Source organism: Phascolarctos cinereus, unplaced genomic scaffold (assembly GCF_003287225.1).
Source record: "Phascolarctos cinereus isolate Bilbo 61053 unplaced genomic scaffold, phaCin_HiC Scaffold_726;HRSCAF=1367, whole genome shotgun sequence".
NCBI classification, from domain to species: Eukaryota; Metazoa; Chordata; class Mammalia; order Diprotodontia; family Phascolarctidae; genus Phascolarctos; species Phascolarctos cinereus.
In genome coordinates this window covers 422,111,057-422,137,977 of record NW_027556098.1, presented here as the reverse complement: position 1 = coordinate 422,137,977, position 26,921 = coordinate 422,111,057, and the positions used below count along the sequence as shown (strand labels likewise).

The 26,921-nt window shown below is 56.6% G+C and overlaps 2 protein-coding genes across 5 annotated transcripts; one reads left to right on the top strand and one right to left on the bottom strand.

Moving 5' to 3' along the window:
• Positions 1-3,270: 3,270 nt before the first annotated feature.
• On the top strand, positions 3,271-19,757 carry BRSK1 (BR serine/threonine kinase 1). Its single transcript, XM_021003522.2, is given in 20 exon segments — positions 3,271-3,640; positions 6,537-6,631; positions 6,719-6,804; positions 7,984-8,124; positions 8,240-8,356; positions 8,453-8,486; positions 8,572-8,640; positions 11,265-11,411; positions 11,837-11,868; positions 12,030-12,105; positions 12,107-12,201; positions 13,035-13,132; positions 13,285-13,450; positions 13,644-13,704; positions 14,004-14,379; positions 15,562-15,610; positions 16,260-16,383; positions 17,722-17,920; positions 18,142-18,231; positions 19,384-19,757. Coding segments are annotated over 20 exon segments (2,352 nt in total). The 5' UTR covers positions 3,271-3,510; the 3' UTR covers positions 19,551-19,757.
• Positions 19,758-19,767: 10 nt separating this feature from the next.
• On the bottom strand, positions 19,768-24,592 carry TMEM150B (transmembrane protein 150B). 4 transcript variants are annotated; one of them, XM_021003524.2, is made up of 7 exons: positions 24,517-24,592; positions 23,026-23,107; positions 22,734-22,793; positions 22,566-22,633; positions 22,209-22,336; positions 21,305-21,488; positions 19,768-20,633 (listed from the first exon to the last, which is right to left on the bottom strand). In XM_021003524.2, exons 2-7 carry the CDS (start codon positions 23,091-23,093, stop codon positions 20,446-20,448), a joined length of 696 nt encoding a protein of 231 aa, XP_020859183.1. In that variant the 5' UTR covers positions 23,094-23,107; positions 24,517-24,592; the 3' UTR covers positions 19,768-20,445. The 4 variants fall into 4 exon arrangements, with proteins under 4 accessions (XP_020859183.1, XP_020859184.1, XP_020859182.1 ...); XM_021003525.2 differs by having other exon boundaries at positions 24,457-24,533; XM_021003523.2 differs by lacking the exon at positions 24,517-24,592 and adding an exon at positions 24,405-24,493.
• Between the last annotated feature and the right edge of the window lie 2,329 nt (positions 24,593-26,921).

The following is a 26,921-nucleotide window of genomic DNA, read 5'->3' as shown; positions in this document are numbered from 1 at the left end:
CTAAGTTTCCATTGCTCCCCTCTATGCGCTGACCTACTTGTCCCTCTCTAAACACAACATTCCATCTCTACACCTTTGTACACACTGTTGTCTGTCCTTCATTCTCCAAGGGGACCAGTGACATCGTGGGGTGATGTCTTGACTTGCTCATCAGTCGGATTGAAGCGAGGCAGGGCTGTGCAAAGTCGTCAGCCTCACTCTCTCTTCCAGTCACCGAAGTCCAGTAGCAGGACAGAAGTCAGAATGACTAGTGATGACCTTGGTGTCTTCCATGTCTGACTAATCTCTAAGCACCCTACAGGTCTGCTTCAGCTTCCTTCATGGCCTTTGGAACCCATTGCTCTCATCTGCTGGGGAAGTCTTCCCAGGCTTCGGGTAGAAACCCCAGCAACTCGCCCCACTAACTCCTGGGGTAGCATGTCAGCCAGGACAGCGTGCCGGGGTGTGGCCGCTGCACATGTTACGGCTTCTTGGAGCCACAGGGGAGAGTTGAGTGAAGGTGGACCCCAGAGGTGGATGAACAGCCCTCACCCCAGAGGTGCCAGTCCTCCCTGAGTGCTCCATCCACCCCAGGTTTCAGCACATGCTGTATGTAGCTCATGCCTGGAATGCTCTTTCTCCTTACCAACATCTCTCAGAATTCCAAGTTTCTCTTAAGGCTCAACTCAAAAACTACATGTTGCCTTTCCTAATCCCACCATCAAAATACTTTTGATTTATTTTGCATGTATAGTTATTTACATATTGGTGTTTTGATGTTTCCTACCCAGGAAAAATCCAGTCATTCTTCCCCCTCCCCCCGTGGTCCATGAGGGCAAGATGTTTGCATCTTTGTCTCTCTCCCCAGTGCCTGGCACATCGTGAACACTTAATAAAGGTCTACAGATTGACAGATGGAGCTGAACTTTTAAGGAATAAAGAGGGTTTGGCAGATAGAGTTGGGGTAAGCCACGTCCATCTGAGGGGTGGGAAACAGCATAAGAAAAACCTACGTGTGAGAAAGACCAAAACGGGAACAGTGGATGAGAGTGTGGCTAGAACACAGAATATCTGAAGAAAACCAGTGTGAGATGTTATCAGAAGGCAGATGGTAGAAGGCCTTCAATGTCACAGTAATGCTAGTAGTTCACGCTTTACCTTGTAAGTGATGGCAATCAACAGGGACCTCTCATCTCTGACTAGAAGAGTGATGTGATCAGAGGAGTGTTAAGGAAGACTAGCCCAGAGTCATCGTGGAGGAGTGATTGGGAGACCGGAGACTGGGAGGTCAGTTGGGATGATACAATTTATTCAGGAAGAGCTGAGGCCTGAACATTAGGAGGGACTGGGGGAGTGGACAGCAAAGGTCCCAAGATGTGTCCTGGAAATGGAGACAACAGGCTTTGGCAAAGAACTGCCTGTACAGCCTGAAGGACAGAGAAATGGTGAAAACTCAAGGTTATTGGGAACATTGACAGAGATGCTCTGTCCTCATCCCTCCTGCTCCTCCTCTTCCTCCCTCACTGTCATTATTTCCTTCCTTCCCTCAATCTTTCCTTCTGCTCTGCACCCTTTATTTTTCTGCCCCCTTCCCTCTCTTCCTCTCCCTCACCCTGTCCCCACCTTTCTCTGTCTCCATACCTCTTTCTGTCACTCCAGCTTCATCGATATACTTCTCTCTCTCTCTCTCTCTCTCTCTCTCTCTCTCTCTCTCCCTCCCTCCCCCTCTCTCTTCTCTCTCCTCTCTGTCTCTCTGTCTCTCTTTCCCTCTGTGTGTCTCTGTCTGTCTCTCTCTCCTTTCATCTGTCTCCACATCTCTTCACGCCATACCTTGGGCTACCATCCCATCTTCTCAAATACTTCTCTGTTTTACCATCTCTCCATTTTTGGTTATGTCTCACTTTACCTGTCTGTCTCTCTGTCTCTCTCTCTCTCTCTCTGTTCCTTTGTCTATTTCTCTCAGTATCTCTCCATCCCTTTCTCCATGTCTCCATGTCTATCTTCATCCCTCTGGAGCCTCTGAATCTCCGTCTCCCTCTCTCTGACTCTCTCCAACCTGCTGTCTCTTTATCTCTCTCTCTGTGCTCCTCTCCCATGTTTAGCCTGGAGGAGAGAGGACTTGGAGAGACATGATAGCTATCTTCCAGTATTTGAAGAAATAACATGTGGAGTGTGTGTGGGGGGGGGGGCAGGAATGAGACCAGGAGGAATGGGTGATGGTTACAGAGAAGTAAATTGGGGGGAGGCATTGGGGAGGGTGTGAGGAAACATTCTCAGGCAATGAGAACTGTCCCAAAGTGGAATGGATTGCCTTGGGAGATGGTAGGTTCTTTAAGCAAGGGTGGGCTGGATAACCATTTTCTGGACATACTGTAGGTGGGGGTGGGGGTGGTTATTTAGGTATGAGCTGGAGCAGATGCCTTTGAGGTCCCTTCCAGCTCTGAGTTTCTCTGATCTCTGCCTCTCCGACCCTCTGACACTCCTCATCTCGATTTTTTTTTCACTACTCTCTTCACATCTCTCTGCATCTTTCTCTTTCCATTACTGTCCTTCATCTCTCTTTTCATCCACATTTCTGTTTCTCTCAATCCCTCTCTCCCCATTTCCTCTTTATCCTGCCATCTCCCACTTTGTAGCTCTTCTATACCTCTGTCTCCATCTTTACATCCTTTTCTCCTCATTCCTGTTTCCAACCTTTTCTTTCATCTCTCCTTGCCTGTGTTTCTCCATCCGTCTCTTTATTCCGCTCTATCTCTCTCCATTAACCTCTCCCTTCATCTTTTCCTCTGTCTCTCTTTATCCCTTCATTTCTCTATCTGTATTTCTTTTTCTGTCCATCCCTCCCTCTTTCCAACCTCCATCTCTTTACATTCTTTTTACTGTACCACTCCATTCATCCTTCTCTCTCCATCCATCCTTCCCCCAGTCTTTCTCTATCCCTCTCTCTCCACCCCTCTCCCCTCCATACTTCTGCCCACCCCTGACTCCAAGGTGGTCTCCCTCGGCTCCCCCCATCCCCGCCCCCCCCCTCGAAAGGGTTAACTTTGGGGAAGGGCCCGGGAGTCCCCGGATGGTGATGTCAGCGGGCGAGAGAGAAAGGACGCGGTGGTGGCGGGGGGAGGCGGAGAGGAGGAGGAGGAGGAGGAGGAGGAGGAGGAGGAGGAGAAGGAGGAGGAGGAGGAGGAGAGAGGGCGCAGGGGGGGGAGGGGGGGCCGTCGCCTGCAGCATCAGCCGCCCGGCACCTCAGACCCCCCCAGGCGGGGGAGGCCCAAGGGGGGGGCGGGCGGGGACGGGCTGGGGAGGGGGGGGGCTCATGGCCCCTCCTGGGGCCTGATCCCCCCGGGACAGCCCCCCCTCCCCCGGCTCCGCGGGCCCGGCCCCCTGGGGAGCCCCGGGGCGCAGGCGGGGGGTCGGGGGGCCCCGCCCGCCGCCGCCACCGGCCCCCGCCGCAGGGACAGGGACGGGGCGTCAGGCCGGTCCCGAGGGGGAGGCGGCGGCGGGCGGGGGGCCGGGACCAAGGCCGCTGCAGGGATGTCGGGGCCCAAGGAGACTGGCGGAGGTGGGGGGCCAGCCTACCACCTACCACACCCTCACCCCCCACAGCACGCCCAGTATGTGGGGCCCTACCGGCTCGAGAAGACCCTGGGCAAGGGACAGACAGGTGAGCGGATCAGATGCCGGGGTCCCTTGGGGGTGGACAGGGGTGGGGTGCTGACGGCCCAAGCCGAAGGTCCCCAGATGAACGGGGGCTGGGGTCCGATTCGGCTGCCCGCCGCTGCTGGGGATCACAGGCTAGGCACCCGGGGCCCAGGGCGGGGCAGAGGCTGGCTGCATCCCGAGGCTGGGTGGGGACTTGGGTACCAAACTGCCTGGTCTCCCAGAAGGTCACTGCCGCAGGGCTGGGGCACTGACTGCTTGGGAAAGGAGGCAGCTGCTTCCAAGTCCCTGCTGCCTGCCCTGGGGCTAAACTTGGAGCTGGGAGAATTTTCTAACCTGCTGCTCTGGACCCACCCAGACCATCTGTGTGCCCTTGCCCCCTCCCCCTGGCCTCCACCATCCTTGCCCCTCACCTCTGCTTTGGTCTCTGGCCTGGGCTCCTTGCCATGGGCACCCCTCCTCCCAATACATGCGGCTTATTTCTGCACCTGCTATGAGCTAAGGGCCGAGGTTGGAGGAAAAGATGAGGGAGCAGGGGATTGATTAGCCTGGGGAAGAGGTGAGCTTCCCACACAGGGAGTCTTCAGAGAGCTGGGTCAGGGAGACAGAGGGTCAGGGAGGGATGGGGCAGGGAGACAGAGGGGCAGGGAGACAGAAGCACAGGGAGGGATGGGGCAGGGAGACAGGGGCAGGAAGGGATGGGGCAGGGAGACACAGGGGCAGAGAGGGATGGGGCAGGGAGACACAGGGGCAGAGAGGGATGGGGCTGGGAGATATGGGTCAGGGAGACAGGGGCAGGAAGGGATGGGGCAGAGACAGAGAGGGGCAGGGAGGGATGGGGCAGGGAGACAGAGGGGCAGGGAGGGATGGAGCAGAGAGAAAGAGGGGTGGAGAGGAATGGGGCAGGAAGGGAGAGATGGGGTGAGAAAGAAACAGGCCAGGACAGAGGAGAGCAGGCCAGGGGAGTGTTGGGACAGGATAGAGCCCATCAGGTCAGAGCTGGCTGAGGGAAGAAATTAGTCAGGAGGGCTGAGGGAGAGGGCAGAGATGGCTGATGGGGTGGGGGTGGGGGCAGGGAAGAGGTGGTTCTGAAAAAAGTGAGGGTTAGAGAAACATGGATCTGGTAGATATGTGCTAAGAGACAGATGGATCTGGTTAGAGGCATTTGGGCCATGAGTGCATAAAGGAGACATAGGCAAGGGAAAGAGTCAGGGATGGAACAGGACAAGATAGGTCAGACAGGCTAGGAGGCAGGATAGCCAAGGGAGAGAAATTGTCAAAGTGGTTCCTGTTTCTCTAGTATGGCTTGGGCTGGGGACGCTTGGAGATCCCCTTCAGCTCTCAGTCTGTGATGCTGCGGGTGAGAGAGAGAGGGGTCAGAGTCTTCAATGGGCCTTCTAACTTGTACTTTCCAAAGGACCCCCTCCATGACATCCCTGATAATTGATTGTCCAACTTTTGCTTGAGAGAGAGTGAGTGTGTGTGTGTGTGTGTGTGTGTGTGTTGGGGGTAAGAGGACCCACTGCCATGTAGGCCCCATGCCCCAAGTGAGATGGGTCAAAGGGGGCAATGCAAGCTTGAGTCACATGAAAAGAGTAAGTGTGCCCAGAATGGGGCGGTGATGGTCCCTCTGTCCCCTCCCTGGGACAGAGAGCATTGTGTTCAGCTCTGGGAACCACATTTTAGGAAGGGCAGAGAAAAGCTGGAGGGCATCCGGAGGAGGGCAAGCAGCATGGTGAAGTGCCTGGAATCTATGAGATGAAGGAGCTGAGGGGGTTCAGCCTGGACAAGGGAAGATAAGAGGGGAGCCTTCCATTAGCCTTGCCAGGTCATAGAATCCTACATTTAGAGCCAGAAGGGGCTGCAGACACCAATAACAATCTTCAAGCCTCTGAAGAAGGTAGGCAGGCGATAAACATTTATTAAGCACCTACTGTGTGCTAGGCACTCTTCTAGGACGGATTACTCCTGCTCTGCCCAGCTTCAACTAGGAGAACCAGACCAAAGGTAGGCACAGCAACAAACTTAGTCTTGATGCTGCTGGTGGTACCACAGTGCACAGAGCGCTGGGCCTCAAGTCAGGAAGCCCTGAGTTCAAATCCAGTTGCAGACATTTACTAGTTGTGTGGCCTTGGACAAGTCATTTAACCTCTGTCTGCCTTAGTTTCCCCAATTGTAAGAAGGGGATGATAATAGTACCTACCTCCCAGGTTTGTTGTGAGGATCACAAGACATAATATTTGTAAAACGCTTTGTAAACCTGAAAGTTGTATAGAAATGAACCTTGTAATGATGATTATTGATATCAAGGAGAAAAAAAGCCTAACAATTGGGCTGTCCCAAAACGAAGTGGTATGCTTTGGGAGACTGTGGAGTCCCTCACACCCCTCTCTTGAGAGTCTTTTTTTTTTTTTGTGAGGCAATTGGGGTTAAGTGACTTGGCCACAGCCATTCAGCTAAGGATTTGAATTCAGGTCCTCCTGACTCCAGGACTGGTGCATTATCCACTGCACCACCTAGCTGCCCCCCTTTCTTGAAAGTCTCCAGTGACTTCTCAGAGATTCTGGGGGAAAAAAATCATTGTTATACTTTGTTTCTTTATCATCTTCATTTCCCCAACATAGCTCTCTTCCCCTTGCCTCCCTACTGAGCCATCCCTTGTAACAAAGAATACAAAATAAAGTTCGGCAAAGCTAACCAACACAGAGGAGGTTCGTTTTAGGTGTAAGTTGGTCTAGACCGCCTCTGAGATGCCTTTCGGTTCTGGTATTCCTTTGGGTCAGGGAGTGAGGGGCAAGGAAAGGGGAGGTGTAGGAGTCAGGACCTGGCAAAGGCGATAAGGCTTGGGTAGATGCATCCCCCACTCCTCACTGCCCTCACTGGCCTCATCCACCCTGCAGGCCTGGTCAAACTGGGTGTCCATTGCATCACTGGCCAGAAAGTGGCCATCAAGATCGTGAACCGGGAGAAACTGTCCGAATCGGTGCTGATGAAGGTGAGGGGGCCAGGGGCTGGGCTAGGGTGAACGCCGGGGCTGGGGAGCCTGGGGTGACCTCCAAACTGCCACCTGTGCCCCCCAAAGGTGGAACGGGAGATCGCCATCCTCAAGCTCATCGAGCACCCCCACGTCCTCAAACTCCACGATGTCTACGAGAACAAGAAATATTTGTAGGTATTTATAGACAGCCCCTGACCCTCCTCTCCCCTGCCCTCCCAGCCCTTGCCCCAGTCCCATCTCAGCTGATGAAGGCTGGATGCTCTCCCACAAGGAGCAGAGCAGAGCCTTCTGGAGACTGGGCGTCCCATTCCACAACCCAGCGAATGGGACACTCCCTCCTCCCCAAACAGAGCCCCGAGGCTGCTCCTGGACAACCACGTCCAGGTGATCTCCAGGATGGGGCCCGCACAGGCTGGGACTGCCTCCTGAAGGTCTGCACTCCCTTCCTTGCTGTGGGAGGAGGGCCCAGATGTTCAGGCCCCGGAGAATGGGCCTTTGTCCTGGGCCCTGAGGGTGACTGAGGGAGCAGCTGGACAGTGGGGGGGGGGTGTCACAGGATGCTAGCGTTGGAAAGTGCCTTAGAGATCATGGAATCCACCCCCCCTTCCCCTTTTACAGCAGAGGAAACTGAGGTGCAGAGAGGGAAAAGTTCTTGCCTAAAGGTTGCCCTCCAGCTTATCTATTCCCACAGCCGGGCTTCCTCCAACTCCCAGAAGCCTCTAGGGTGGGGTTCCTCAGGCTGTTAAACAGCCATGGCCCCAGAGGATGATGGGAATTGTGATTCTCAATCCAGGTCTTACCTTCCCCCCAACACACACACACACACACACACACACACACACACACACACACACACACACACACACACACACCAATCCCTCTATTTCTTGCCCTAAGAAGTGGAAACAGATTTAGTCAGCGAGTACAGTTGTCCCTGGGATTAAGGGTGCCAGAGTTCCATCCCACCAAAGGTTATAGAACCTTTATATCCCAGAGAAATAGAATCTTTATACCCCAGGGGCTGATGGGAGATTGGATATTTATGCTCCAAGGATGGGTGGGAATTAGAATGTTAATGCTCTAGGGGCTAATGGGAATTACAACCTTTGTGCCCCAGAGCCTCATAATTAGAATCTTTATTGCAAAAGGGCTGATGGGAGATTGGCACATGGTGGGGGGGGAGGGGGCTTGGAAACTTTGTGCCTCAGAAGCTAGGGAATTCCCAGTTTTCCGTGGGTAAGGGAGAAGGCAGATGAGGAATGGGGGCAACCCAGGAGGTGAGGCCAACATCCCGTCCTCCGCTTCACACTAACAGTGGTAGCACCCCTCCCTCCCCCTGCTCTCCCCAGGTACTTGGTTCTGGAGCACGTCTCAGGGGGTGAGCTCTTTGACTACCTGGTGAAGAAGGGGCGGCTCACCCCCAAAGAAGCCCGGAAGTTCTTCCGCCAGATAGTGTCAGCCCTGGACTTCTGCCACAGCTACTCCATCTGGTAAGGGGGCTGAGGGGGTAGAGAGGGGCTGGGGACTCAGATATCTGAGTCCTCAAGCAGCTAAGGAGCCTCTGCCCAGGAATGAGGCCCTCACAGCCCCCTTTCCTGGCCTCAGCCACAGGGACTTAAAGCCAGAGAATCTGCTTCTGGATGAGGAGAACAACATTCGGATTGCAGACTTTGGCATGGCCTCCTTGCAGGTGGGAGACAGCCTCTTGGAGACAAGCTGTGGGTGAGTGTAGGCCAGGGGGCACCCTGCCTCAGTCCCAAGGATGGGAGGAAGGGGAGGCCTAGGGCTGGTGAGAGCCTTATGCTCTCTCCCCCTCAGGTCTCCCCATTACGCGTGCCCAGAAGTGATCAAGGTGAGTGTTTGGGAAGAACTGGGGGTCCAGGGAAGAAGGAGGGAGAGAGGCTCAGGAATGAGGGAAACACCTCTCTCCTTCCCAGGGGGAGAAATATGATGGGAGGCGAGCTGACATGTGGAGCTGTGGTGTTATCCTCTTTGCACTCCTGGTGGTAAGAACTGGCTGAGAAAGGGAGGGGAGGGAGACAGAGAGAGAGAGAAAGAGAGAAAGACACAGAGAGAGAGAGACAGACAGACAGACAGGTTGGGCCCAGGGTTGGGAGCCTGCTTCTGTCTTTGTGTGGGACCTTGGAGAAGTCCTGCCCTACCTGGGGCCTCTGTTCCTCTTCAGATGCTTTGGGGATAGATTCTGCAAGTCTAGAAATCTGTTCTTAAAAATCTATTTTTTGATAACTATGTGTCAACATAGTTGGTCTCCTTTGCAATCCTATGCAGTTTGTTTTATACATTTAAAAACATTACTCTTAGACAGGCTCCACAGCCTTACTATGTGCCAGTCACTTTTTACATTTTAAGCATTTTACAAATATTGTCTCATCATGTCCATGATGCAAAAAAAGGCTGTGCGTGGTGTAGTGGGGAGAACGTAGGAAGCCCTATATTCAAATCCTGCCTCAACTGTTTCCCAGCTGTGTGGCCCTGGGCAAGTCACTTAACTACCGCTGGCCTCAGTTTCCTCATTTGTCAAATGGGGATAATGATAGATAGTATCTATCTGCCAGGGTTGTTGTGAGGGTCAGATGAGATCATTTCCATAAAACACTTTGCCAACCTTAAAGTCGTATAGAAATGCTAGCTATTATTATTAAGGCTGGTCTAGGTGGTCTCCAAAGTCTCCCTCTTCCATCTTGAAATTCTAAGATCTGATGGTCACTTTCCCGCTATGTACCTTTGGTCAAGTCCCTCTCCATTGCTGGATCTCAATTCAGCAAAATGTTATTAAGCCCTGGCTACTGTTCTAGGTCCTGAGGATGCGAGACTAAACTGGAGGGTCCTTGTCCTCAAAGGAGTCTATTAGGAAGATCTATGTGTGTGTATGTGTGTGTGCATGTGCACACACATCGATATAATATACATGTAATTTGTAAATATAATATATATGTAATTTCCTACTAGAGGGCGTAAGCTGTCTGAGGGGTAAGGATCCTTTCACTTTTGTCTGTCCGACCCTAGGACCCAGCACGACGGGCTTGGCCATGGTGGCTCCTTGACAAGTGTTTTTGATGGATTACATGGCGAGCAGCAGATATATAGCTCTCTGCTAATTTGAGGGGGCAGCAAGCACTAGTGACTGGGAATAACTGATAAACTTCGAGGAAGAGGGAGCATCTTAGGAAAACCTTGACCAAAGAGCATAGAGAAAACCTTAAAGATCCCAGGAGCAGAGATTTGGAGTTGGAAGGGCCTTTAGAGGCCATTAAGTCCAACCCCACCCCCACTTTACAGATGAGGGAAACTGAGGCCCATAGAGGTGGAGTGATCTGCCCAAGGTCACATAGGCTGTAATGGTAGAGGCAGAGCTGAAATGTGGGTCCAGTCAAGATAAGATTTCTTGGTTTGTTTTTTGTTTTTTATCTAGGCAATGGGGTTAAGTGACTTGCCCAGGGTCACACACCTCTAGTAAGTGTTATGTGTCTGAGGTCGCATTTGAACTCAGGTCCTCCCGAGTCCAGGGCTGGTGCTCTATCCACCTCGCCACCTAGCTGCCCCATAAAGATAAGGTTTCTTACAGGTAGAGATGAGGACAGGGTATGTTTCTGGCATGAGACTGGTTTGTTCAAATGCTTGGAGGCAGGAGATGGCATATCAGATTAAGGACTGACTTAATCATGTTTGGCTGGGGCCTAGAATGCTTGGACGTGATCCTGTGAAAGAAGGCTTGACATGGAATTTGGCGATAGATGATAGAAGGCCTTGGGGTGAGGAGCTGGAATGTCATCTCAGGAGTGTAAGGGGTGATTGTTGGCTTTTGAGCAGGGGAATGAGGCGGTCCCATGTGTGCCTGAGGGAGATTATTTTGGCAGCTGCTCGGCGGCAGAGGCCGTGGAGGCAGGGAGGCCGATTGGAGGGCTTGAAGTAGTTCAGGGGCAAGACAATGAGAGCTGGAACTAGGAGAGCTGGCTGCATGCATGAAGAGGAGACAGATGTGGGAAGAAAATGGCCAAGACTGGGCAAGTGATAGAACACAGAGGGTGAGAAGCACTAAAGACTCTTAAGATGTGAAGCTGGATGACTGGGAGGATGGTGGTGCCCTCAATGGAGAGAGGGAAGTCCAAGGGGGCAAGGTTAAGGCAGATGTCTCGGCGTTCCATTTTGGGGTGCCTATGGACGTCCAAGTGGAAATGTCCAGCAGGACGGTGGACAGCTGGGGCTCGAGCTCGGGGGGGGGGGGTCAGGCCTGGACAGAGAGGCGTGGGAATCCTCTGCGTGGAGATGAAGCCGTGGGAGCGGAGGAGGGACCAGAGGGTGACAGCAGGTGGACTGGCGGGACGGAGCCTTGGGTCAGTTTCCTCATGAAGGGCTGCCTCCGTTGTCTCGGTGCCCGGCTCCCTGGCCGACTCTACGGCTGTGCTTGAGCACTGGCTTAGAGTTGGAGCAACTCATTCCTTGCTCTGGGGCTCAGGGCCCGCCTCGATGAGGACCTTGGGCCAGACGCTGCCCGTCTTCGAGGCTCGGGGGTAAAAGGCAGGCGCTGGATGGGCTGCCCATTCCTGCAGTCCGGGCCGGGGGAGGGAGGGTGAGGGCAAGACCCCCCCATGACTCTGCTCTCCTCCAGGGGGCGCTGCCCTTCGACGATGACAACCTGCGGCAGCTGCTGGAGAAGGTGAAAAGGGGCGTGTTCCACATGCCTCACTTCATCCCCCCGGACTGTCAGAGCCTGCTGAGGGGCATGATCGAGGTGGAGCCCGAGAAGAGGTTGAGTGTGAGTGCGCTGGGGCGGGGAGGCTCCGACAGCTGCCCCCCCGGGCCCGGCCCGACGCCCTCCCTGGACCAGCAGTGCTCCGCTCGGCCACGACAGGGCGCCCGCACGGGTCGGGCCGGCTGCGCATGCGTGGCTGCGGGCCGGGCTCTTCCCAGCCTGAGCTTAGCGCGGACGGCAGGCTCCCTTTTTAGCTGTGGTCGCCAGGGGGCGCTGAGAGAACAGGAGGCCTGCCGGGAGCAGGGCTGCTGCTGGCAGCGCAGGAGATGAACGCTAGGGGGCGACAAAAGCACCATGCTTGCACCCACTCCACCCCCGGGAATGGAGGGGGCGTGGGGGGGGAAGTGCGTTAATGGGGATGAAACCCTCCCCCATATCACTCACTTATCAGCTTCTCTCTCATTCCCTTCCCCTTCTTCCCTCCGCAGCTGGAGCAGATTCAGAAACACCCCTGGTACCTGTGAGTATGGGCCGGGGGACGAGAGAATAGGACACACCACCTAGGGTCTAGATGGGACAGAACCGGGGCAAGAGAAAGCCTAGGTCTCCCGGGGTGGGGGGGGAGGGAAGGGCAGGAGGGGAGGCTCCAGAACCCCCACCCAACCAATCTCACCCTTGCAGGGGAGGGAAGCTGGAGCCTGAGCCCAGACTGGAGCCGGCCCCCGGTCGTCGAGTGGCCATGCGGAGCCTGCCGTCGGGCGGGGGAGCTGGACCCCGATGTTCTGGAGAGCATGGCATCCCTGGGCTGCTTCCGGGACCTGGAACGGCTGCACCGGGAGCTGCGCAGCGAGGAGTGAGCCCCATCCCCCTGCTCGTGCACATCCTGGGGCTAGGTCACAGCTGGAGGAGGGAAGGGGAGGTTAGGCTGGAACTGAGGCTGTCTGAAGTTCTTGGCCCCTGCCACGTCGGGGAGACAAAGGGCAAGCCCACTGCGTGAGCTTCCAGGGGCTGGAATTCTTCTGAGTCCCTCTAGGACAAGAGAGTAATCGAGGAGAGGCTGCCTGCAGACCCACTCAAGGGCTGAAGGGAGCAGCAGAGAGCAGAGTCAGAGCCCAGAGCCCAAGAGCAGGGCCAGGAGGAGGCAGCAAGGAGCAGAGCCCAGAGCCCAGAGCCCAGAACAGGGTTAGGAGGAGGCAGCAGAGAGCAGAGCCCAGAGCCCAAGAGCAGGGCCAGGAGAAGACAGAAGAGCAGAGCCCAGAGCCCAGAGCCCAGAGCAGTGCCAGGAGGAGGCAGCAAGGAGCAGAGCCCAGAGTCCAGAGCCCAGAGCAGGGCCAGAAGGAGGCAGCAGGGAGCAGAGCCCAGAGTCCAGAGCCCAAGAGCAGGGCCAGGAGGAGGCAGAAGAGAGCAGAATCAGACTGAGCAACAGAATTTGAGCTAATAGAGAGACTGAGATGCAGAGAACTCTAGGAAAGAAAGGAAGACAGAGATAGAGAGGGGCATAAGCAGAGGAGACAAGGAGGATAACACTGAGATAGTGTCAAGATAAAGCACTCTCTTACTGAGAGACACCAAGACATAACAAGGCTAGGAGGAGGCCCTGAAGGCCTGCCAGAGCATGGTGCAGGAGGAAGGGAGACTGGCTTCCCCTGCCATAACTTCTGTTCTCTGCCTCTCCCCCGGCCTTAGGGAGAACCAGGAAAAAATGATCTACTACCTGCTTTTGGACCGCAAAGAGAGATACCCGAGTTGCGAGGATGAGGATCTGCCACCGAGGAACGATGCTGGTGAGGGGGCAGGCCATCATGGCACAAGGCAGGCCTCGGTTTCCCTGATCCTTAGTGGGATGTGCTCCATTAGGATCTCTTAGTATCTGCAGGAGGCCAGGAAAAGCCAGAGGCCATCAGGAGCTAGGCTGCTCTCCCTGCTTCCCCTGCAGACCCTCCAAGGAAGCGGGTAGATTCGCCCATGCTGAGCCGTCATGGGAAGAGGAGGCCTGAGCGCAAATCCATGGAAGTCCTGAGCATCACTGATGCGGGCAGTGGGGGCGGGGGCTCCCCTGTGCCCACCCGGAGAGCCCTGGAGATGGCCCAGCACAGCCAGAGGTGGGCCCGCTCCCTGTCCCCCCAGTTTGGCCTGAGCTCAGGATCTCCTCTTCTTCCTTATGGCCCCTGGGCTAGGGATGGGAAGGCTGGCTTGGATACTTTCTTATCGCTTTTGATCTCTAAGCACCCTCCCCCAGTTCCCTTCCCTGACCCCCTTGCTCCTGCTCTTTCCCCGTTCCTTCCTGAAATACAGATCCCGCAGTGTCAGTGGCGCCTCCACCGGACTGTCCTCCAGCCCCCTGAGCAGCCCCAGGGTGAGGCGGGAGACCCCTTGCTGGGGCTGGCTTGGGCCCTGTGGCCTCATGGGAGTAAGGGGGGGGGGGAGGGAAGGTGTTTTCCAGGCTGCCCTGGAGAAAGTGCAACCATGTAACTACAAGTCCCAGAATCTTGGCAGGGACTCCTGGCACTCAGTGTGGAGGGACCTATAATGCCCGCTGAGTTGGGGTTGCTGTCCCCAGCACTCAGACCAGCCCCTGGCCCAGAATAAGCGTGTGATAAATGCTCGGTGACTGCCTGACTGCCTCTACCCAACCTTCTCTCTCCTTCCTGGCAGAGCCCAGTCTTCTCCTTCTCACCAGAGCCTGGGGCCAGTCCTGGGGAGGAGGCCCGGGCCGGAAGCTGCCCATCCCCGACGCCCAAGACTCAGACGCTGCCATCTCGGGGTCCCCGGGGAGGCGGTACAGGGGAGCAGCCACCCCCCCCCAGCGCTCGCTCCACACCCCTTCCTGGATCCCCCCGCACATCTCCAGGGGCCGCGACACCCCCGCCCTGCTCCCCACGGGCCAGCCCCACCGGCACGCCGGGTGCCACCCCACCTCCTAGTCCTGGGGCTGGTGGGGGTGTGGGCGGTGCTGCCTGGAGGAGTCGGCTCAACTCCATCCGTAACAGCTTCCTTGGCTCCCCCCGATTCCACCGGCGCAAGATGCAGGGTAGGGAGCCTGGGGGCCCGTAAGGTGGAGCTAGCTGGGCGCGGGAGACCTTAGTCCCTAGGGCACAGGGCCCTGGACTGAGCTGTACCTCTCCCCCCTTCTCTCCTCCCCCCCCTCCTCTCCTCTGCCTGTCTCCCCCCCATGTCTTTCTCTCTCTCCTCCTCCCTCCCTCCTTCCCTCCCTCCTTCTCTCTCTCTGTCTCTGTCTCTCCCTCTCTCCTCTTCTCTCTCTGTCTGTCTGTTTCTCTCTGTCTCTCCCCCACCATGTCTTTCTCTCTCTCCTCCTCCCTCCCTCCTTCCCTCCTTCCCTCTCTCTCTCTCTCTCTTTCCCCCCTCCCTCTCATGTCTGTCTGTCTCCTCCTCCCTCCCTCCCTCCTCTCTCTCTGTCTCTCTCCCCCCTCTCCTCTTCTCTCTGTCTCCCTTTCTCCTCTTCTCTCTCTGTCTCTCTGTTTTGCTCTGCCTCTCCCTGCCATGTCTTTCTCTCTCCTCCTCCCTCCCTCCTTCCCTCCCTCCTCTCTCTCTGTCTCTTTCCCCTCTCCTCTTCTCTGTCTGTCTCTCTGTTTCTCTCTGTCTCTCCCCCCATGTCTTTCTCTCTCTCCTCCTCCCTCCCTCCTCCCCTCCCTCTCTCTCTCTCTCCCCCCTCCCCCTCATGTCTGTCTCTCCTCCTTCCTCCCTCCCTCCTCTCTCTGTCTCTCTCCCTCTCTCCTCTTCTCTCTCTGTCTCTCCCCGCCATGTCTTTCTCTCTCCTCCTCCCTCCCTCCTCCTCCCTCCTCTCTCTCTGTCTCTCTTCCCCCTCTGCTCTCCTCTCTCCTCTCCTCTTCTCTGTCTGTCTCTGTTTCTCTCTCTCTCCCCCCCATGTCTTTCTCTGTCTCCTCCTCCCTCCCTCCTCCCCTTCCTCTCTCTCTCTCTCTCTCTCTCTGTCTCTCTCTCCCTCTCTCCTCTTCTCTCTCTGTCTCTCCCCGCCATGTCTTTCTCTCCCCTCCTTCCTCCCTCCTTCCCTCACTCCTCTCTCTCTGTCTCTCTTCCCCCTCTCCTCTTCTCTCTCCCTCTCTCCTCTTCTCTGTCTGTCTCTCTGTTTCTCTCTGTCTCTCCCCCCATGTCTTTCTGTGTCTCCTTCTCCCTCCCTCCTCCCCCCCCATCTCTCTCTCTGTCTCTGTCTCTGTGTCTCTCTCTCTCTCTCTAGTCCCCACAGCAGAAGAGATGTCCAGCTTGACACCGGAATCATCCCCAGAGTGAGTCATGCTCTGATGTAGGAAGGGCAGTGGGGCAGTCATACTGTGGGGCCCAAGGCTTTGGCCTGGACTTGTCTTGGAAGGACCACTGCCCTCTTGCGGGAAGAGGAGGAGTGTCTCAGCTTATCCCTCTGTAAGATAAGGGGGTTCCTCTAGAAGATCCTAAGATTGCTGGGTGGCTTGGAGCGAGGCTCCTTCCACCTCGGGGCCTCAGTTTCCCCTCTGTAAATGAGATGGTTGGACTCGGTAATCTCTGAAGTTCTTTCTGGTTGTGACCCTGCAGGGTGAGCTATGGCTTCTCACCTCTGGCCCATGATGTCAGATCAGTGATGGCTTAAGCTATTAGCCATCAAAGATGACAGGCTCAATCACCGAATGGCCTGACTCCCTGCCCTGGGCCTCACTTTCTTCCTCTGTATAGTGAGGGGTTGGACTCCATGCCCTTTCAGCCCTGGGAACCTACAAATCCCTGCCTCTCTCTGGATCCCACCTTGGACTTAATCTCTGAGCTCTCCGTTGCAGCTCCTATGTATTGGGTGGCCCTAATCAGGGCCCTGCTCCTCTAGGCCTCACTTTTGCCCATCTGCAGAATGGGCTAGATGAACTCAAGGATCCCTAAGCCTTCTCCTCTTCTCCCCCCTCCCCCCAGGCTGGCAAAGCGTTCCTGGTTTGGAAACTTCATCTCCCTGGACAAGGACGAGCAGATATTCCTGGTGCTGAAGAACAAGGCACTGAGCAGCATCAAGGCCGACATCGTCCACGCCTTCTTGTCGGTGCGTGGTGGCAGGCACGCCGGTGGCCGGCTCCTCTCTCCCTCAGGCCTCTTTCCGTCTCTCTGTCTCACTGTGGTGGGAGGTATGCAATCACAGGCTCAGAGGCTGAGGGCTGGAAGCCGCCACAGAGGCAAGCTTACAGATGAGGAAACTGAGGAAAGTGAAGTGAGATGATAAGTGTCAGAGATGGGGTTTGAACCCTGGGCCTCCGTCTGGAGAAGAAGATGGTCCCCTAGTTAAACTGTAAGAAATATGTTCCCCCTTCACCCCCCAACATACCCTGGGACCATAAATTGGGTTCAGAGCTTTCCCCCCACCTCCCTCATGCCTAAGGAAATAGGACAGGGAGAGACCCCCTTTCCCCCAAGGAAATCTCCCTCCTCCCACGCTCCAGGCTAGGGGATGGGTGGGGGAGGTGTGCAGTGGGAGCTACAACTCCCATCCTGCCCTAGAGCCACTTGCCTTCTCACTCCCGGAGTGTCTGGCCTATAGCTTGGTGGGAGTTTCAAGGAGAAAATTACCCTACTCCTCCAAAAACATTGTGGGAGGAGGGAATAGGGGAGGGCTGTGGAGTGGAAGGTAGTGGCCTACAAGGCCCTTGAGGGGCCACTAGGTGGTGCCATAGTGCACAGTGTCCATCCTGGACTCGGGAAGGCTCGTCTGCCTGAATTCAAATGTGGCCTCAGACGCTTAAGCTGTGTGACCCTGGGCAAGTCACCTCACCCTGCTGGCCTCAGCTCCTCATCTGTCCAATGAGCTGGAGAAGGAGATGGCCAACCACTCCATTCCAAAATGGGATCATGGGGAGTCCCCGTGGAGTCTTTCCCCAGGGACAACAAGACCGTAGGGTTGTCCTGGGTTCTGTTGGAAATCGCAGGCTGGGGCTACCTCTTCGCTGTCATTCCCAGGCTGGTCTCTGGGGGTGGAGCCTGTGCTACTGGAGGGAGCATGGGCCAGATTCCAGGGCCCCACGATGAGCTCTGGGCTCATCAGCCAGCCCGGCAGCTACGTTTCTGCTTTGGGAGGGTTGTGTTGGCAGGGCTGGCCAGGGCCATGGGCCGTGGAGGCGAAGAGGGATGCAGATTCGCTGGCCTGCAAGGCTGGATGGACTACTATATTAGGCCCTCCCTGGGGGCAGCGAAGCCCTGAGTTCTTGCAGCACGTAGCAGGGTGCCTAGGGCCCCAAGTGTCTCATCCACTGTCCTCCGAGGTAGCTGCCTAATCTGCAGGCTGCTAGGCCTGCGGGAGAGCCTGGTGGGCTGTAGACACTGGTGCCACGTGGTCATGCTCCCCAGTAATGGTGCTTCATCAGTGCTTCCTCCCTCCCTCCCGATTTAGATCCCCAGCCTGAGCCACAGTGTGCTGTCCCAGACCAGCTTCCGGGCCGAATACAAGACCAGTGGGGGCCCCTCCGTCTTCCAGAAACCTGTCCGCTTCCAGGTGGACATCAGCTCATCCGAGGGCCCTGACCCCCCTCCCCGGCGGCGGGAGCGGGACGGCAGCGGGGTCTACTCAGTCACTTTTACGCTAATTGCTGGTGGGTACCTCGGGGTCTGTGGGGCCCTTGCAGGCCCTGAGTGGCTCTTCCCAGCTCCTCCTCGTACGGTCCTCTGGGGCTGTGGCCAACCTGAGGCTGATGGAGACGTTCCCCAGTCCAGGCTGCCAGGGACCCCATCTGGGAAGACTTGGGGGAAGGGGCCACACCTCACTCTGTGTTTTTGCCCAGCCCCCACTTGTGGCCTCGGCCTTCCCTTGTAGGTCCCAGCCGTCGGTTCAAACGTGTGGTGGAGACGATCCAGGCCCAGCTCTTGAGCACCCATGATCAGCCGTCGGTGCAAGCTCTGGCGGGTGAGGGGGCTGAGGTGAAAGGAGCCCCAGGCCGAGGCTCTGGAGGGAGGTGGGGAGAGCGTGGTGGCAGTGTGGCCTTGGCCATCGGGGCAGGCCCTGGGTGTTGAGGGGTTTGGGGGAATGCCTCGGCAGCCCCAATCTCTTGAGGCAGGGCAGGGGGAATGGGCTAGTGCCCTCCGGCCCCAGCAGGCAGCCTGACTTCCAAAGGGTAGAACCTTCCAGAGACCATCCCTTCCTGCCACATGGCCCCCCAGGCGTGGGATGTGGGACAGCGGGGCCGGTGGTGTGGCCGACCTTCCCAGATCCATTAGGACCTGTTGCCACCAAGAGGCTAGGCTTCAAAGGAGATAGGGTCCCAGGGAAGTCTCACTAGAGATGGTTGCTAGGCAATAGCACCTCTGTAGCAACCAAGGTCCAATCAGGTGTCCCCAGAGACTTGCTAAAGCAGTCTTAACAACCAAGGTTTTACCAGGGCAGCACCTCTTGGGAGGACCGGAACTCCCTAGAAACTGTTGCTAGGCAATGAAAGCACCTTAGCAACCATAATCCTGAGTGGGTAATGCCTCTGTATGTGTGTTTGGGGAGGGAGAGAAACTAGGCCTCCCTAGAAACTGTTGCTAGGCAACCAACGTTCTAAGGGTAAGGCATCCCCTTGGCGGAGGCCAGGCCCAGCCTCACTGTCCCTCTGAGGAGTCAGCCTTGGAGGACACTTAGGTCTCACTGCGGGCAGGGGAGGGGAGGCAGCATCCTGATTCAGTCATTTATTAAGTCTCTGCCCCACCGGGCTCTGGCCTGAGGGCAAAACAAAGGATAGTCCCTGGCCTCAAGGAGCTTATAGGCTAGGAGTTTCCCCCACTAGGTGGGAACATCCCACGGTTCAGCTTCCTTAGCCTCCTGGGACCACAGGGAGCAGGACTAGTAGGGGAAATGGGGCTACCAGCCCCACAAGCCTGGTGCTGAGAAGAGGCCCATGGGGTCTGCCAGAGCCTCCTGGACCCCATTATACCCCATAACTCTTCTTAGGGGCTCCCTGCCCCCCCATCCCCTAGCAGGGCCAGGCCTTGCAGCAAATGTCATCCGAGAAGAGAGCCCCTGTCCTGATGGAGGCCCACCTCACGGTTTTCTTCTCTCTTCCCATCAATGTGACGGCAGATGAGAAGAATGGGGCCCAGCCAAGGTCCCCTGCCAGCACTCCTCCCCGAGTGCTGCAGCCCCCACCAGGCCGGTCTGAGCCCCCCGAGCTGGGCGGCTCCCCTCGGCGTGGGCCACCCCCCAAGGACAGGAAGCTGCTGGCGGCCAGCGGGAGTCCCCAGCCCTGATCTCCATCCCCCTTTCCCTCCTACATCTTGGTCCCCAGCCCCCATTGCCTCCCCCTCAGGGGTCACTCCGAACACAGATCCCCCATCCTCCCCACCTCCCCATCAACCCCCTCAACTGTGAAGCTGTAAATACGGCCAGGGCATGGGGTGGGGGCCCAGGGGTTCAGTGACCCTCGAAGGGAAGGGGTGACTGGGCTGGGCGGGGGGTGGGGGGGTGGGGAGGCATTTCTATTTTATTTATGATTAATTTATTTATTTATCTATGGGGAGGGGGAAGGGAGGGGATGTGGGTGGATTAGCCAATGGGGCAGGGGCTGGGGGGCCCTCGTCCCTGTTTCCCCAGCCCCCCTCTCTCCTTGTCTCTCCTCCTCTGTCTCCCCCCTGCGCTCTGTACGGATTTGCTCTCGCAAAATGAAAAGTTCAATTTTCGCGCCTCCTGTCTCCTGTCTCTTGACACGCTCCTCAGACTCGAACCACTGTTGTCTCCCAGGGCCTGCAGCGTGGCTAGGAAGGCCCCTGAGGATGCCAGGGCTCCTTCCCCGGGGCCTCCTGATAGACACCCCAACGCTTCCCCCTCCACCTGAGCCAGGGGAGCCAGAGAGTTTGGGAGGGGGGTTGAGGGGCAAGCGCTGAGCCTCTGGTGGCCAGAGCAGACAGCTGAGGCTCCCTTCGGGTCTGGCCGTGGCCAGGCTCAGAGGTCACAGGCCCCTGGCCAGGAGAGGATAAGGAACCAATGTTTGGCCGCTACTGGTTGTCTCTGGCCCAGGCTTGGGTCAGAGGTCAGTGGTAGGAGGGCCCAGACCACGGCAGGCTTGGAGTCCAGGGGGAGCTTGCATCAACAGTCCCCTGGGGTTGGAACCCAGTGAGGCATCACAAGGGACTGTGCAGAGGAGAGCTAGAGAGAGGACAGGTGAGCGGCATCCTGGGGGCCAGAGGCGGGCCTGCTCTGCAGGCCTATGACAAAGCCGCTCAGGTGGGAAAAGTCCACAGCCAGGAGGCCGAAGAGGGCGAAGAGGAGCATGGTGATGGACCACTCGCACGCGGCTGCTGCCGAACGCAGGGACCACAGCTGTAGCACCATCACTGCATTCCTAGGTTAAGGATCACAGGCAGATGTGGGGTCAACCCCACTCGCCCTGCCTGGGCCGGGGTGTCCGGCTGCTCCGCTCGCCCTGTCCGGGCTGGGGTGCCCGACTGCTGGTCCCTTCCCTGCCTGCCCTGCCTTGGCCGGCCTGCCTGGGCCAGGGTGTCTGGTTGTCCCGCCCACCCTGCCCTCCCTACTCGGGCCGGGGTGTCAGGCTGTCGCCCTTTGCCCTGCCTGCCCTGCCTGGGCCAGGGTGCCCGGCTGCCGCCCCCTCCTCCAGATTCACTGTGTAACCCCTGGGTCTGCAAAGACTGGCAAGATGGAGTCAGTGTGTGGGATGGTGGGAAAAGGGGAGATCTGGAATCAGCGGCCTGGGGCTTATGTTCGGGCAGCTCTGGCCCAAGCCTGACCCAGCTTCCTTCCCCCTTGTGGCATCCCAGAAGGTACCAGGACTCACTGTGACAGTGAATGTCACAGGCCTTCCCCTTCACTGAGTCTCCCTCCTGTCATCTCACAAGCACCTAGCTTAGGCTCCATGATCGCTCTTTGAGTCTGTGGCATAGCAGTGGACCCTGAGCCTTAGTTGCTCTGTCTGGCAGGCTAGGGCTGCCAGGGTCTGGCCTCCCTCTCCCCACCCTCCAGCCAAGGCCCTCGGTCATGCCTAGGATACTGGTCACCATGAGAACTGTGCAGGCCCCACAAAGCAGCAGACGGAGAGGCTCGATCCAGGGGGCCCCTGGCTGGGCCTGAGGCTTGGTCAGATGCAACAGGATCAGCTGGGTCCAGAAGTAGGCTACCCCTGCCACAAAGGCCAGGAAGGACCCAAACCGATGTGTGGAGACCTCATTTGTTTGCTGAGGAGAGGAGGGAGAGAGCTGGCAGGTCAGAGGCCTAGCTTCTGGGTGGCCATGGAAGAGGGAGGGATGGCCAGCCAGAGAGAAGCCTGAGTTGCCTGGGGTGGGGGGGTTAACTAAGGGGGAGACTCCAAAGCAGACTTAGGTTTGACCCTGGCTCTGGCCCTTCCTAGGGGAGCGACCTGGGGAACTCCCTCCTTGCCTCTCTGGGCCTCTTGGAAAATGAGGGGAGGGGGACCAGAAGATGGCCAGGGACTCAGAAAGCTTTGACATTCCATGATCTATGACGTCGCTGAACCCAATCGGTGACTAAGGAATTGACAATCCCATCTGAGGCTCAGTCCTGGGGTGGCCTCAATGTCCTCTGGGAAGTGAGGGCATTGGGCTAAGAGTCATCACTTTCCATCCAGCTCTCTCAAGGTGGGCTGCAAAGCCCCGGGTGGCTAGGGGCCAGGGACTTTGAGGTCTGCAAACACCCCTTAGTTATGCTTGCTGTGATACTTCAGTGTGCCCCTTTCCTTCTCTGGCCTCAGTTTCCCCTTTTGGTGAAAGAGACCTGCAAGTTTCTTTTAACTTCCCTTCGCCTACCCCGCAGCCACTTTGGGACTCTGCCTCCTGAGCTACATTGAGGGACACTGGGCCTAGGACCCTGTCCCAGAAGTTTGTACCCCAGGGACTGTTCAAATGGATGGCCTGAAGTCCGTAGCTGTGGTATCTCACCTGGAAGTTGCCCACGATGGAGGCCCCCAAGGCACAGAGGAAGCCTGTCCCCAGACACAGCTGATTGGGCAACTTAGGGACCCCCCATTCCCGGAGCTGCAGGTATCGGAGGACGCAGATCCAGGCCACTTAGGGGGAGAAAGAAGGGGAGTGTGTGGGTCCAGGGGCCCAGGGCCTTGGGAACACAAGACCCGTGGACCCTCGAGGGATGCAGTCTGTGAGCTAGCATCCATGGGTCACTGGGGTCACTGGGTCTGGGACCGGCCCACAAAAACCCCGGGGTGGGGAGCAGATTAAGTCCTTGGCTCCCAGTAGGAGAGGGGAGAAGCCAGGGACAAGGCAAGACAGCCTACTTACCCATGGCAGCCCCAACATTCAGAAGCTGGCCAAATATACAGCTCTGAGGAGGGAAAGACCCACAGTAACTAGAGGTGGGGAAAGAGAGAGGAGGGGTCACAAGGACTGTCCCCCACGGACACCCCTCCACCCCCCTTAGCAGATCATTCTCTTTCTGCTCCCCCATACCTGATATAAGGAAAGCCATCTGTGAGATTCACAGACTTGTTGGATACAGCCAAAGCAAAGCTGGAGGGGGGAGAGAGGAGGGCCTCGACCTCTGGGCTAGGCCCCTCCCTCCCCAGGAGTTTCCACCTTGACCCCAGCCATCCCTGCTTCTAAGGATTGTGACCCATCCAGGGGAACTGGGCATCTCAGGCCCCATCACCACTCAGGGACCTAGGATTTAGGGCTCCAACCTCTATCCATTCAGAGGCTCCCTCCTCCCCAACGACCCAGCCATCCCCTCGCAGTGACTCACACTGTCCAGACCCCAGCTATAGCCCCCACCGCCAGGCAGATCGGGAGGAGGGCCAGATAGCCCCACATCACTAGGGGGCCTCCTGTGGGGAACGAGCAGAGAAAGAGGCTCCGATCAGGGCGACTGCCAGCAGAGAGCAGCGTCTGCCCAGGAGCAGCCCAGGGTAGTCCAGGTGCAGGGGACTGGGGAAGGGGGAGGCATGGAGAGAGGGGCAGGGAGGAGAGGAAGACAGATCCCCACTGCCCTCCTTCCTTGGGACAGGGAGGGAGAAGGGTCAGGGGTCCTACTCAGTCCTAGCCCAGATGTGACCCTCCAGTTTTGCGGAAAGTGCTCCGCACAAAGACAGGTCATCCTAGCCAGGGCAGGCTCTTCCCAGAAGCTTAGACAGGCGGCTGGGCCAGCCCAGGGCAGACTGACACTGCTGAGTCCCTGCCCACCTCCCCTTCAGTCTCCCCCATGCCGCTTCCATTTCAGGATCCAGAGTCACAGCCCCCTCAGCGCCACCCCCCACCCCCATCGTCATCGTCACAGTCTGCTCGCCCAGCACCTCTCAACCATCTCTAGTCCTTTCCCTCTGTCTCAGAATCTTTGGGCCCCTTCCCCCCTACTGCCCTTCCTTGATCTTTGAGTGGTCCAAGTCGTCCAGGGGACCCAACCCCGTTCTTCCCCAAGGGGCTGGTGGTTCTCTTCCGGTGTCTTTAAGTGTGGAGATCCAGGGACCAGTCCCCACTTCCCAGTAAGGTTGGAGCAACTGGGGTTGGACTGGGTGGGGCTAAGGAAGAGGGGGGCAAAGTCCAGAAATACATTCAGGAGGCAGAGAAACCTAAGGGACTGGAGCTACCCAGCTGAAGAGCCTTCAGCCTCCTTTGGGATCCAGCCTCCCCCCTCCTCTCTTGGCATCCATAGCTATGGTCATAGCAGTTAGAATTGGCAAATGCCTGGAGATCATCTAATCCCCCACTTTCCTTTCTAGAAAAGGAAACTATGACCTGAACAGAAAGATATATGCTCAGGGCCACATAGAGCTGGGCAGCAAACCTGGCACTCCTTCTATGGCGCCCCTTCTCTGCAGGACTGTGGGGTCCTGACTCCCTAAATCTTGAGACTGGTAGAATCAAGGCATGATCAAAGGAAATCCTTCCTAACCAGTTAAAGCCCTCCTAATGAGGTTGCTCCCTTTGAGAGACAAGGGGGGGCTTCTTCCCTGGATGGTTTCCAGCAAAGGCAGAGGCCCCTTGGGAAGGCAGGTCTTGCTCAGTTGTGGCAGGGTGCCTCTGAAGCCCTCCCAGCTCTAAAGTTCTGTTTCTTTGAGGGGCCCAGGCATCTTTCTTCCAGGGTTCCTTAGGGACCCCCACAACTGCTCCAGCACGTTCACCTACCAGCTGTCGCCCCTCAGGGACCGACTCCAACGTCCCATTCCCCAAGCCTCACCAGGGTCCAGTTTCCCAGTATTCCTCAGGGATACCAGAGCCAGGGGGCTCTCCAGCTCACCTCCTCTCCCTGGCAGTGATTCCTGGGCTCTGGTGAGAGAAGGGGAGCCCCAGGCGATCAGGCCCTCTCCAGCCCTCCCTCCTTCCCCCAGCTGGAGTTCCCCTCTCAGGGTGTGGTTGGGAGAGAGACCTCGGGGCTGACATCTCCATCCTCAAATCCTTCCCAGCTGGTGGAGACACTTCCTTCTTTCCCAACAACTTCCTTCAAATCCTATTTGCCCAGCACTTTCTCACTCCAGCCCCAAGGCCTCTTAAAGAAGGCACATCTATTTCTGCACCTGTCCCAATCTACCCCAAGGTGCAGTCTTCTGGGAGCAAGCTTAGGTGGGTGGGACTGGCAAGGATCGAATAGAACTGGGGATACAGGTGTTCACTTTTCTAAAACCTCACAACAACTTGGGTGGTGGGGGATCCGTCATTTTATATATGGTGCCACCGGAGCTCTGCGTGCTGAAATGTTTTCTCCTACTCCATGCTGAGAGGGCTGGGGGAGGAAAGACATAAAGAGGGTTCTGGACAGGGAGGCAGTCAGAGATGGAGACAGGGACAAAAGAAAAGGGATGGAAGCAGGGGAGGGAGGAGAGGAGAGAGGGAGGGAGAAGGGAAGATGAATGGAGAAATGGATATAACCAGAGATGGAAAGAGGGAGGGAGGGGAAGGAGGAAAGATGGAGAAATGGATATAACCAGTGATAGAGAGAAGGAGGGGGGAGGGAGGGGAGGGGGAAGGGGGAGGGGGAGGGAGAATGGAAGGGGAGAGAACAAATGGAGAAATGGATATAAAATGAGGGAGAGAGGGAGGGGGAGGGAAGGGAAGGAGGGAAGATGAATGGAGAAATGGATATAACCAGTGATGGAGAGAGGGAGGGAGGGAGGGATAAAGAGGGAGGGAACAAGGAAAGGAGAATGAGGACATGGACAGAGAGAGGAATGAGGACAGAGAAGCTGACAGATGGCCTAGGGAAGGAACTGGATGGGGATAGATGGTGTGGGTCATGAGGAATGAATGGGTCAGAGAAGGTTGAGAACAAGGACAGCTGGGGATGGGAACACAGCCCTGGGAACAGTGAGGGGCCTGGGCCCAGGCACATAGAAGGGCTATAGAGGAAGGGATGGGAACAGAGACCCCACTAGGGGAGGTGGCCTCTAGATGTACTGAGGGTCAGAGGCCTGGGGCTGAATCCAGGGGCTCTGCCACTTCCTGGCCCTGGGACCTCGCGGAAGCGGCATCTCTGCTCTGAGCCTCAGTTTCTCCTTGACCTCAGATCCCTTCTGGCTCCCAGGAGTTTGCTGGGGGCTGGTCCTGTGATGTGGACAGTCGGGGCTGAAGCAGGCTTTGTTTCAGACCAGAATCCCTCCCTGGGAGGGCCCTGGTGTAGGAGAATCAGCCATCCCACTTCCAAGACTGCTATTATACTTACTGTTTAGCCTGGGTAAGTAATTCCCTTCACCTCCCTGGGCAGTAAAATGAGGGGGTGGACCAGACAGTCTCTGAGACCCTTTCTAACTCGAGATCTATAATCCTAGAACTGGGTCCACATGAGTCGCAGGCACCAGACCTAGGAGCTCTCTGTCCTTGAGAGCCGAAAGGATAAGTCACATTTGGGTCCGCTGAGTGTGAGGGGGAGTTAGTGGGCCGCCGGTCAGGAAAGAGGCCTCTGGGCAGGTGGGGAAGCTGAGCTGGAGGCATGGAGCCAAAGTCCCAAGCCTGAGAGAACAGGCATGAAGAGAGACAGATGGGGAGGGAAACAGATACTGAGCTGGGGGGGTGGGGTAGGGGCGGGGCTTCTGGCAGGAAGGTGGGAAGGAGGCTCTGTGGGGAGACAGGAGAAGGCCTGGTCAGACAGGAGTGAGACGGGAAGACACAAACACACACACACACACACACACACACACACACACACACACCACACCTAGCAGGAAGGTGGGAAGGAGAGAGGGGACAAGATCTAGTCATAGATGGGGAGAGAGACGGGAAGACACATACACACATACATATACACACAGATACACTCATACACATATACACAGGCACACACACAGATACACAATACACACATATATACACACAGATACATATACACACAGACACACATACACATACACATACATACGGACATGCACACATACACACTCACACACATGCATATACACACAGACACACATTTACACACATACATATACACACACACACTCATACATATATACACAGACACACTCACACACATATACATAGACACACAATCATACACGGATACACAATACACACATATATACACACAGACACACACATTCACACACTTGAGCACAGATAGATGACTTTTTTTTTCCTACAGGAGGCTTCCTCTGCAGCCCCAGCTGCTTCTTCTAAGATTACCTTGTATCTCCTCTATATGTATCTTGTATC

Coding starts and splice junctions, on each gene's coding strand:
- TMEM150B (XM_021003524.2), bottom strand. CDS start 23,093: ATGTGGGGCTATCTGGCCCTCCTCCCGATCTGCCTGGCGGTGGGGGCT. Junction 22,634..22,733: donor GATGGCTTTCCTTATATCAG/GTATGGGGGAGC, acceptor CCCCACCTCTAG/TTACTGTGGGTCTTTCCCTC. Junction 22,337..22,565: donor GAATGTTGGGGCTGCCATGG/GTAAGTAGGCTG, acceptor TCTCCCCCTAAG/TGGCCTGGATCTGCGTCCTC.